This window comes from Oncorhynchus masou, chromosome 5, assembly GCF_036934945.1.
Source record: "Oncorhynchus masou masou isolate Uvic2021 chromosome 5, UVic_Omas_1.1, whole genome shotgun sequence".
Lineage (NCBI taxonomy): Eukaryota > Metazoa > Chordata > Actinopteri > Salmoniformes > Salmonidae > Oncorhynchus > Oncorhynchus masou.
This window is the reverse complement of record NC_088216.1, coordinates 74927558-74939031: the sequence shown is the minus strand read 5'-3', so window position 1 is coordinate 74939031 and position 11474 is coordinate 74927558. Positions and strand designations below refer to the sequence as shown.

Sequence of the window (11474 nt, the reverse complement as noted above, 5' to 3'; positions counted from 1 at the left end):
TCCACAACAACGCAGACAACTTTATAGCAAGCAATGTTTATTTAAAAAAAGTCTACTACAAGAACTACACATAGAATTATATAAGGACTATTTGATTAAACTACTATTGCTATTACTGTACAATATTGTACCAGAAAAAGAGTGTACCTCTGTAATGTACAACATTGTATATACAAAGTACATCTCAACACAGGTTTCTCCATAATACAGAGGCAACTATACATATATTTGACAATACAGTCGTTTTTTAGATCTTGTGTTTTAAAATAGATAAGAAATGCATATTTAACAATAGTTAATCATAATAAAATCATCCTCACTCAATCAGTCCTGGAGCACACCATGTCATTTTAAGTGCATGATGATTGATTTGAGCTCAACTGATAATATGGTGTGGAGACTGAGGCTCCTAGCTCCTATACAACAAAGCCAGGATAACACAGACACCAACCACAAAGCATCACCCATGAGTGTATGTTCATATGTCATGTGTGTTAATGCCTATTCACCCCACCCCACACACACACACAATCCCTCCAGTTGCCAAGATGAGGTGGGGAGCAACACAAAGTAAAATACATCTTAACACACACACACAGATAAAACATTACACTTAGAATGAAATCCCCTGTTACAGATCATTTGGGAATGTAATAATACAAGTATATACCTGCATGGCGGGGAGGAAGGAATAAGGAAGGAACCACACAGAGGGATATTAGTGTGTCTGTGGGAAGAGAGGCAGAATGCTAGGAAGAGAAATGTACAGAGAGAGCAGGGTGATAGGGAGAGGTGTCCGCTGCTTTTCTAGCCTCAGGGATCTCGAAGCACTGACATTAAATATCCTGGTCTCAGACAGTGTTAAAGCTGTCAATAACTAAAGCATCCTGCCGCCTCCCACTAACCTTGACCAATCAAAACATTCTGTCTCCTCCCCTTGACGAATCACAGTTCAGACTTCAGAAAATGCTACCACAGTGACAGACAGGACAGGACCGGTTGGAGATTGACCACATGATGCAACAGACAGTTAGGGAGTCACAGCAGAAGTTCTCTTAAAGACGAGCACAACAGAACAGACCTCAGGGCTGTTCCTGTATATCATTTCATTGGATTATATCAATCCAATCAGTTATTGGATGCTGGTCTGCCATGATACACATCAATGCTATTGGAAGAGGAGCGACAGAGGAGACAGTGTGACACTTTTCCTGTTGTCCTCTGACTTTAGCGGCTGGGACTGAGAACTAGTCAGTCACACAAACATTAAGCCTAGTGATCAGTGATACTGGTATCAGAGTGGCTCTGGCGACACAGGTTCTGCTGTCTTTGTGTCCCATCCTGTTGGTCCCCATGTCTCCAAAGAGCAGGCATTAGTTGGTTCCCTTAATGATGAGTGGTTAACGCTGACTTCTGAGAGCTGTGAAGGGTCACTGACGCACACACACACACACACACCACACACACACACGTAGACGGCTACACAGTTTAGTATTACATATTCTGAGGATAAACTAACAAGTGGAAGAAAATAAGCATAAAGTAATGTTTATGAATGCGCTTGACGAGGTTTGTTTGTGCTTGTATCTAAACAAACTCTTCCACCTCACTGAGATTCCTCATCTGCACATGTCCAGTTATCACCATGGTTAATAAACTATACATGTAAAAATACCCTTTTTGCTGATTTTGTCTGGAGTAATAATGTGTGAAGCTGGTGTAAGAGGCGCGTTTGGTAGTCTTGAAAATAGATGCAGTCAGTCAGCACTGCGACTGCTGTGGCCCCAGCATGCGAGGAGAACCTGAAAGGCATTTAGCTGCCACAGAACACACACACACACACGTCACACACGTCACACACATGTGTATGTGTGTGTCTATTCCACTTCTGTAACAGAGCGTATATTAATGCTGGGAATCTAAGGGAGAGAGAAGCAGCAGGCCTGGCATGCTGCTAAGCTGATGAGTCTGTCAGACTCTTATTGCTAAAGAAAGGTTGATTATTGAGAACAGCCATGTCGTGCACATAAACACCAGCAGGAGGTGCTGTTGGAAAGCTAGACAAGCGTTGCATTATGTGGGTAAATACAGAATGTAGAAAAGGACTTTTAACTATTGTCCTGCAGGGCCCCATCAATACACACCTGGGACATTGGTGATTGGGCTCTCTGGCCAATCAATTACATTACAACTTCCACTTAGAAAAGTAAAGCAGCATTCCTTTGGCCCCTGAGGGGTGCTAATTGAATAACCCTGATGAATAGTATAGTAGAGTCTAGTGGAATACAGTAGAAAAGAGCGTGGTGTATAGCAGCTATACAGGTGAGCGTTGTTGTTAGAACGAGTCACCACAACACTCAGCTTGCCTACACACAGGAGGATCAGAGACATAGCCTGGTCCTCTTCTCTTCACGTAGAAAGAGGCATTCCACTGCTCTCTTCATCCATCCATCTGTCTGTCCATCTCTGTCTCTTTCTGTCCAGGATGGCTCACACGCACTTCACACAGGCACACTCACACACACACACTCACCTCACACAGGCACACTCACACACACACACTCACCTCACACAGGCACGCTCACACACACCTCACACAGGCACGCTCACACACACCTCACACAGGCACGCTGACACACACACGCCTCACACAGGCACACTCACACTCACACACCTCACACAGGCACGCTCACACACACCTCACACAGGCACGCTCACAAACACACGACTCACACGGGCACGCTCACACACACACAGGCACACTCACACAGTCACGCTCACACACACACCTCACACAGGCACACACACACGCTCTCACACACACACCTCACACCAGTATATACAGCACAGGTTCCATGTCTCTTTATTGTCATGCTGTATGTTCGTTTTGATCCCTTGTTTGAGTCATGGAGGCTTTATACAGTCTAACTCCCATAATGCTTAGTTTGGGAGGGTAAGCTGATCCTTGGTGAGAGCTATCCCACTTGTCATTGGGTGAGGGGAGATGGGGCAGTGGTTTGTGTATGGAAGGGGAGCATGTGTGATGTCACTACTCAGGCGGGGCAGGACTTGTCGTTGGGCTGGGGTGGGGGTGGGGGAGGAGGGGGGACAGTGGAGGTTGGGGACCCCATAGCCGGACTGCTGCTTCCTCCTCCCTTGGGGAAGACCACCGGCTTGGGCCGCGTGGCTGGAGGACGAGGCTCTCGGAAGGAGGGAGTGGAGAAAGAGAGGGCTGAGGAGGCGAGAGAGGAGGGCAGGGGGCTCCTGGGATAGGAAGGGCGGAAGGAGGAGGGGACGTCGCTAGCGGACGAGGCGCTGCGTTGGAGAGGGTGTGAGTGTGGAGATCCTGCGCCGTCGCTGTCCCTCAGCAGACGGGAGTGGAGGGGACTGGAGGGCTCTGATGCGCCCCCTCCTCCCCCACCACACACACCCTTCAGCTGCTCCAGAGTGTCCAGCACCACATCGGGGGTGTGTGTGTGCTGGATGCTGCTTTGCCTCTCCAGCTCTCTCAGAGCAGAGCTCATAGCCGCTTCGATATCCTGAAACAGATAAGGAGATATCAGACAGAGATACAAATCAGAACACACACACATTTGGTAGGGCTGAGATGTGAGGGGTCAAATGTGAGAGGTGAGGTGTCAGGGGTCAGAGGTAGGCGAACCTGTGAGGTGGGCTCCAGCTGAGTGATGACCTCAGGGTCCAGAGGTCTGTGGTTGCTGAAGCTCTTAGAGCGTCCGGCTGTGGTCGCTTTGCGGAACTGAGGGCTTTCCACCTGCACAACAAATAACACTCCTTACAATCAGCAAAACAATAATGATAGATAATATTACTCAGCAGTCATAAAAAGTTACCTTGGTCTTGAGAGAGGAGTGGCGTGTAATGGAGGAGTTGAGGACACTATGGGCGCTGACTGGTCGTTTGTCCCCGCCCTCTTTCACTAGAGCCCCTCCCACAGGCAGACTGGCCGTCCTCACACCCCCACCAGTCGCCCCCGTTGGGGGTACGTCACCCCCCTGTCCTCCCTCAGACACCCGGAAGGTTCTACGGATACTCCCCAACTCCGGCTTCTTCCTCATCCTGACAGAGAGCGGAAGAGAGAGAGAAGGGGGGATTGGATTGGTTAGAGAGAGCGAGAAGGGGGTGGATTGGATTGGTTAGAGAGAGCGAAAAGGGGGGGGATTGGATTGGTTAGAGACAGAGAGAAGGGGGGGATTGGATTGGTTAGAGAGAGAGAAGGGGGGATTGGTTAGTGAGAAGATGAAGAATCAAAGAACATTTTATTTGTCAAATTTTTCATAAACAACAAGTGTAGACTAACAGTGAAATAATACAAAGATAATAACTCGAGGGTACCAGTACCGTCGACGAGGTAATTGAGGAAGATATGTACATATGGGTAGGCATGAAGTGACGAGACAACAGGACAGATAATAAACAGTAGCAGCAGCGTACGTGATGAGTCTAAAGAGTTGGTGCAAAGGGGGGACAATACCTATGTTGTTAACTATTTAACTCACTATGTAGCATCTTATGACTTGGGGGTCGAAGCTGTTCAGGGTCCTGTTGGTTCCAGACTTGGTGCATCGGTTCCACTTGCAATGTGGTAGCTGAGAGAATAGTCTATGGTAGCTGAGAGAATAGTCTATGACCTGGGTGGCCCAAGTCTTTACAATTTTTAGGGCCTTCCTCTGACACCACCTGGTATAGAGGTCCTGGATGGCAGGAAGCTTGGCCCCAGTGATATACTGGGCCATACGCACTACCCTCTGTAGTGCCTTGCAGTCAGATGCCAAGCAGACAAATCTTTTCATCCTCCTGAGGGGGAAGAATCGTTGTCGTGCCTTCTTCATGACTGTGTTGGTGTGTGTGGACCATGTTAATTCCTTAGTGATGTGGACACCGAGGAACTCTCGACCCGCTCCACTACAGCCCCGTTGATCTGGATGGGTGTGTGCTCCGCCCTCCGTTTCCCGTTATCCACAATCAGATAATTGTTCTTACTGACATTGAGGGAAAGGTTGTGTTCCTGGCACCACACGGCCAGGTCACTGACCTCCTCCCTGTAGGCTGTCTGATCACCAGGGATCAGGCCTACCACTGTCGTGTCGTCAGCAAACTTCATTATGGTATTGGAATCGTGAGCGGCCACAAAGTCTTGGGTGGACAGGTAGAACAGCAGGGGACTAAGCACACACCCCCGAGGGGTCAGTGTGGCGGATGTGCTGTTGCCTACCCTCACCACCTGGGGGTGGTCCGTCAGGAAGTCCAGGATCCAGTTGCAGAGGGAGGTGTTTAGTCCCAGGGTCCTGAGCGTAGTGATGAGCTTGGAGGGTACTACATTGTTGAACGCTGAGCTATAGTCAATGAACAGCATTCTCTCATATGTGTTCCGCTTATTCAAGTGGTAGAGGGCAGTGTGGAGTGTAATAGAGTCATCTCTGTCAAAACTCAATGCCCCTTTACAAAAAAATATTTTCAGAATACTCAGAAACTTTCAAAATGAAGGTGGAAAAGTATTAATAAGAACTCATGATCTACAGCCTTTAAGTAGAACACAGAAATATTACATACCTGGGATGCTTAATAAGTGACAACGAACAACAAATATATAAAGATAACTTTATTCCATTACTCAACGATATAAAAGCAGATTTCATTCATTGAAATGATAATTCTGATAAATGTTCCAGGTAGAATAAACCTCATGTAGTCTAAATTGATTTTATGATCGTATGCTATACATTAGTTTTTTGTATGTTCTTTGTATGTCATTTTAATATTTGAGAATTAACCAATGATATTAGGCCATACTTTGCCATGGTTACAGACACCTGTGTGTCTTTTCACACTATATAAACGAGTCAACCTGCTGTGTTTGTGATTATACCCTGATGAAGACAGCTTGCCTGTCGAAACGTTAGACATTACATTTTTGCATCTGAGCTCTTAGATTGTGCGGCTCTCCTTTATTTTCAAGAATCAACCTCTTCAGAATGGTATGTCTGCCAAAGTTTTATATCTATTTTTGGTTATACCAATTACCCCACCAAAGACATTCTTTAAAGAAGTATACTGGGTCATTACAAACTTTATATGGATAAATAAAACTCATAAAATAAATAGGACAGTTTTACATCTTCCTAAGTCTGGAGTGGTTTTAACCTTCCAGACATGGAATTGTATCAACTCGTTACCCAAGGCTCAGCATATGTGGGAACTCCTTCAAGACTGTTGGAAAAGCCTTCCAGGTGAAGCTGGTTGAGAAAGTGTGCAAAGCTGTCATCAAGGCAAAGGGTGGCTACTTTGAAGAGTCTCAAATATAAAATATATTTGGATTTGTTTAACATTTTTTTGGTTACTACATGATTCCATATGTGTTATTTCGTAGTTTGGAAATCTTCACTATTATTCTACAATGTAGAAAATAGTAAAAACCCTGGAATGAGTAGGTTTGTCCAAACTTTTGACTGGTACTGTCGTTAAATGCACTAAAGAGGAACAATGGGTACATATTGCTTTGCTTTATCTTGGCCAGGTCGCAATTGTAAATGAAAACTTGTTCTCAACTTGCCTTCCTGGTTAAATAAAGGTGAAGATGTTCATGCTCATCCCTAGAATCTTTTTATGCCGATTTTCAAAGGATAAAGCTAAAAACATTAGCAACTTCATAGTTTAGAACACTAGAACTAAGGCACTGCATCGCGTCACTACAGACCCGTGTATGATCTCGGGCTGTGTTGCAGCCGGCCGGGAACCAGGAGACCCATGCGGCGGTGCACAATTGGCTCAGCGTCGCCCGGGTTAGGGGAGGGTTTGGCCGGTTGGGATATCCTTGTCCCATCGCGCACTAGCGACTCCTGTTGCGGGCTGGGCACAGTGCACGCTGACACGGTCGCCAGTTGTACGGTGTTTCCTTCGACACATTGGTGTGGCTGGCTTCCGGTTAAAGCGAGCAGTGTGTCAAGAAGCAGTGCGGCTTGGTTGGGTTGTGTTTCGGAGGACGCATGGCTCTCGACATTCACCTCTCCCGAGTCCGTACAAGACTGTAACTACTAATTGGATAACACGAAATTGGGGAGGAAAAGGGGTAAATAAATAAATATAAATATATTGAAGAAAATGAAACGTATTTTACAAGAACCAATATCACTCCCTAGAAACACAACCTCATGGAATAATCCTTGAGTCACGCCCTGACCTGAGAGAGCATTTTTATGTCTTTATTTTGGTTTGGTCAGGGTGTGATTTGGGTTGGCATTCTATGTTTTGTTTTTTATGTTTCTTTATTTCTATGTTTTGGCAGGTATGGTTCTCAATCAGGGACAGCTGTCTATCGTTGTCTCTGATTGGGAATCATACTTTTCCCCCCTTTCTGTGTGGGTAGTTAACTTTGTTAGTGGCACTATAGCCCTGTTAAGCTTCACGGTCGTTCCTTTGTTTTGTTGGCGACATTTTATGTCAATAAAAGAAAATGTACGCTCACGACGCTGCACCTTGGTCCGCTTCTTAGGATAGCTTTTCAGAATTAATCGATAAATTGGCCCACATGGAGAACTAAAGGCACACAAACCGTAAATGACTTGGTAACAGGAAATATATTTATTTCCATGACAGAATTAAAAAGTAATTTTGGACTGACCAATGTAGATAGTTTCAAATACTATCTACATTGCAACTTATAACGAAATTTCGAGGTAAATCTTGAGGTAAATCTTGTTTTTTATTTGTATTTTTTCAACCCTTTTTCTCCCCAATTTCGTGGTATCCAATTGTTTTAGTAGCTACTATCTTGTCTCATCGCTACAACTCCCGTACGAGCTCAGGAGAGACGAAGGTTGAAAGTCATGCGTCCTCCGATACACAACCCAACCAAGCTGCACTGCTTCTTAACACAGCGCGCATCCAACCTGGAACAGAATTAACAAATGACACAGCATGACAGCAGTCATGTCAAGTGTACAACTAATAATGATTCAATAATCGATGCCTTTTGGGAATGCTAGAAAGTTCCGAAGTTGTGGGCGGAGCTAGAAAGTTCCGAAGTTGTGGGCGGAGCTAGAAAGTTGTCAGAAGTATTACAATATAAACGTAATTTATTTCCATCGGTCTGCATATTTCAAGACAACATATTCAAGACAACATATAGTAGTGAGTAGTGAGTGAGATCCCCAATGAGTGAGATACCCAATGGGCTGGACGGATCTCTTCTCATCACTCATTTAGATAAAATTCAATCCTCCATCATTGATACAATGGACAAATCAAATTATTTATTCTTGAAATATTGAAATAACATGGGCGACTGAGAACAACAAATTGGTACAATTTAAGACCAAGTGGCAAACAATAATGCAGGCACTAGGGATGGAGGTGTGACCAGGTACGAGGGATAGGGTGTGAGCAGGCACTAGGGATGGAGGTGTGACCAGGCACTAGGGATGGAGGTGTGACCAGGCACTAGGGATGGAGGTGTGACCAGGCACTAGGGATGGAGGTGTGACCAGGCACGAGGGATAGGGTGTGAGCAGGCGGGTCTGGGCAGAGGAGATGTAGTTGTTGTTTGTATGTGTCTGTAAGTTGTCATTTGGATGTATACATTTGTTTTTGTTTTTGGAATGTAAAAAAAAATCTGTTGATGCAGTATACGAATTATAGTGGGTGTTTGGGATGATGGTGTTGATGTGAGCCATGACCAGCCTTTCAAAGCATTTCATGGCTACAGACATGAGTGCTACGGGGCGATAGTCATTCAGACTGAGATCTAATTGGGTCAGTGAAGGTGTAAATGAGAAGATGATGCGTTGTGATTGGTTCTTGTGTGTGTCTCTTACTTGTTGAGGTTGGCCAGGTAGACGTCAGCCACATGAGCTCCAGTGGGAGAGGCAGCGATGCCCCTAGTGGACACTCTCTCCTCCTGCAACTCCGCCTCAGTCTTAGGACTACCTCTGCCCCCGTCCTGCCTGTAACAAACACACACATAATCACACTACAGCGCCGTCCATACTGGAACACACACACACACACGCACACGCACACGCACACACACACACACACACACACACACACACACACACACACACACACACACTACAGCCCCGTCCATCCTGGAACACACACACATAATTACACTACAGCCAAGCCAACTAGAACACCATTCTCTCATCTTGTCTATGGTGGTCTGCACGGCACTGGTCTGACGAGCTTTGTACTTATCTAAACACTGGTCTTCTGGTTTCTTACATGTCCTGAACCACTATGTACTGGTGAGGCACGAGTCCGTCCACTCCGTTGTGTTGGCCCTCCCACCAGTCATCACTGACTCGCTGGAAAAGGAGGAGAGACGCGCCCTTATTGAACGACAGCTCCCGGTTGGTCCGTCCAGAGTAGTCGAAGCGAGCAATGGCCACTATTGGGTCAGATTCTGAAACGACCAACAAGCCTGAGAGTCAGAGAGGGAGAGAGAGAGAAAGGGGGGAGAAAGAGATAGAGAGAAGGAGAGAAACAGAGCAAGAGGGAAGAGAGGAGGGGAGCAACAGGGGAGAGAGAAGGGAGAAGGGAAGGGGGGGTAGGGGTAGAGAATGGGAGGCGGGTTAGTGCCAAGCAGGTTAGTGACACAGAAGTTGGTTACAGACAAAGGGGTTGTGGCGCAGGCAGTCATATTGTAGTGATCATACAGCTGTTATAAAGTGTGGGTTGTAAGAGGTCAGACGGTGGCTGTATAGAGCCTGTCTGCTAGCAGGGGCGGGTGCTGTGAGAAGCAGAATGTTGATGTGGGAAGCAGAATGTTGATGTGAGAAGCAGAATGTTGATATCAGAAGCAGAATGTTAATGTGAGAAGCAGAATGTTGATGTGAGAAGTAGAATGTTGAAATCAGAAGCAGAATGTTGCTGTGAGAAGCAGAATGTTGCTGTGAGAGGCAGAATTTTGATGTGAAAAGCAGAATGTTGCTGTGAGGAGCAGAATGTTGATATCAGAAGCAGAATTTTGCTGTGAGAAGCAGAATGTTGATATCAGAAGCAGAATGTTGATGTGAGAAGCAGAATGTTGATGTGAGAAGCAGAATGTTGATGTGAAAAGCAGAATGTTGATGTGAGAAGCAGAATGTTGATGTGAGAAGCAGAATGTTGATGTGAGAAGCAGAATGTTGATGTGAGAAGCAGAATGTTGATGTGAGAAGCAGAAGGTTGATGTGAGAAGCAGAAGGTTGATGTGAGAAGCAGAATGTTGATATCAGAAGCAGAATGTTAATGTGAGAAGCAGAATGTTGATGTGAGAAGTAGAATGTTGCTGTGAGAGGCAGAATTTTGATATCAGAAGCAGAATTTTGCTGTGAGAAGCAGAATGTTGCTGTGAGGAGCAGAATGTTGATATCAGAAGCATAATTTTGCTGTGAGAAGCAGAATTTTGCTGTGAGAAGCAGAATGTTGATATCAGAAGCAGAATGTTGATGTGAGAAGCAGAATGTTGATGTGAGAAGCAGAATGTTGCTGTGAGAAGCCGAATGTTGACGTGAGAAGCCGAATGTTGATATCAGAAGCCGAATTTTGCTGTGAGAAGCAGCATGTTGCTGTGAGAAGCAGAATGTTGATATCAGAAGCAGAATTTAGATGTGAGAAGCAGAATGTTGATGTGAGAAGCAGAATGTTGATGTGAAAAGCAGAAGGTTGATGTGAAAAGCAGAATGTTGATGTGAGAAGCAAAATGTTGATATCAGAAGCAGTATGTTGATGTGACAAGCAGAATGTTGATGTGACAAGCAGAATGTTGATGTGACAAGCAGAATGTTGTGAGAAGCAGAAGGTTGATGTGAGAAGCCGAATGTTGATGTGACAAGCAGAATGTTGATGTGAGAAGCAGAATGTTGATGTGAGAAGCAGAATGTTGTGAGAAGCAGAAGGTTGATGTGAGAAGCCGAATGTTGATATCAGAAGCAGAATTTTGCTGTGAGAAGCAGCATGTTGCTGTGAGAAGCAGAATGTTTATGTGAGAAGCAGAATGTTCATGTGAGAAGCAGAATGTTGAAATCAGAAGTAGAATGTTGATGTGAGAAGCAGAATGTTGCTGTGAGAAGCAGAATGTTGATGTGAGAAGCAGAATGTTGATATCAGAAGCAGAATGTTGCTGTGAGAAGCAGAATGTTGATGTGAGAAGCATAATCTTGATGTGAGAAGCAGAATGTTCATGTGAGAAGCAGAATGTTGAAATCAGAAGTAGAATGTTGATGTGAGAAGCAGAATGTTGTTATGAGAAGCAGAATGTTGCTGTGAGAAGCAGAATGTTGATGTGAGAAGCAGAATGTTGAAATCAGAAGTAGAATGTTGCTGTGAGAAGCAGAATGATGATGTGAGAAGCAGAATGTTGATGTGAGAAGCAGAATGTTGATGTGAGAAGCAGAATGTTGATCAGACTGCGTGTCAGTGGGCAGAGATCAGTGGGATTCAGCTAATTACAGTTCAAAGAAAAATAATGGGAA

General features: G+C 45.1%; 1 protein-coding gene across 4 annotated transcripts in view; it reads right to left on the bottom strand.

Moving 5' to 3' along the window:
- Nucleotides 1-20: 20 nt before the first annotated feature.
- LOC135540238 (SLIT-ROBO Rho GTPase-activating protein 2-like) overlaps nt 21-11474 on the bottom strand; it is a 62594-nt gene continuing 51140 nt past the window's right edge. For 2 of the 4 annotated variants that reach the window (XM_064966759.1, XM_064966760.1), the window contains exons 19-23: nt 9241-9439; nt 8832-8960; nt 3852-4077; nt 3662-3772; nt 21-3539 (exon numbers count right to left, since the gene is read on the bottom strand). In XM_064966759.1, the coding sequence (XP_064822831.1) occupies nt 3054-3539; nt 3662-3772; nt 3852-4077; nt 8832-8960; nt 9241-9439 (1151 nt within the window). In that variant the 3' untranslated portion in view covers nt 21-3053. Of the gene's footprint in view, nt 3540-3661; nt 3773-3851; nt 4078-8831; nt 8961-9240; nt 9440-10817; nt 11323-11474 lie in introns of those variants that run through there. The other 2 variants (XM_064966761.1, XM_064966763.1) reach the window with 2 other exon arrangements.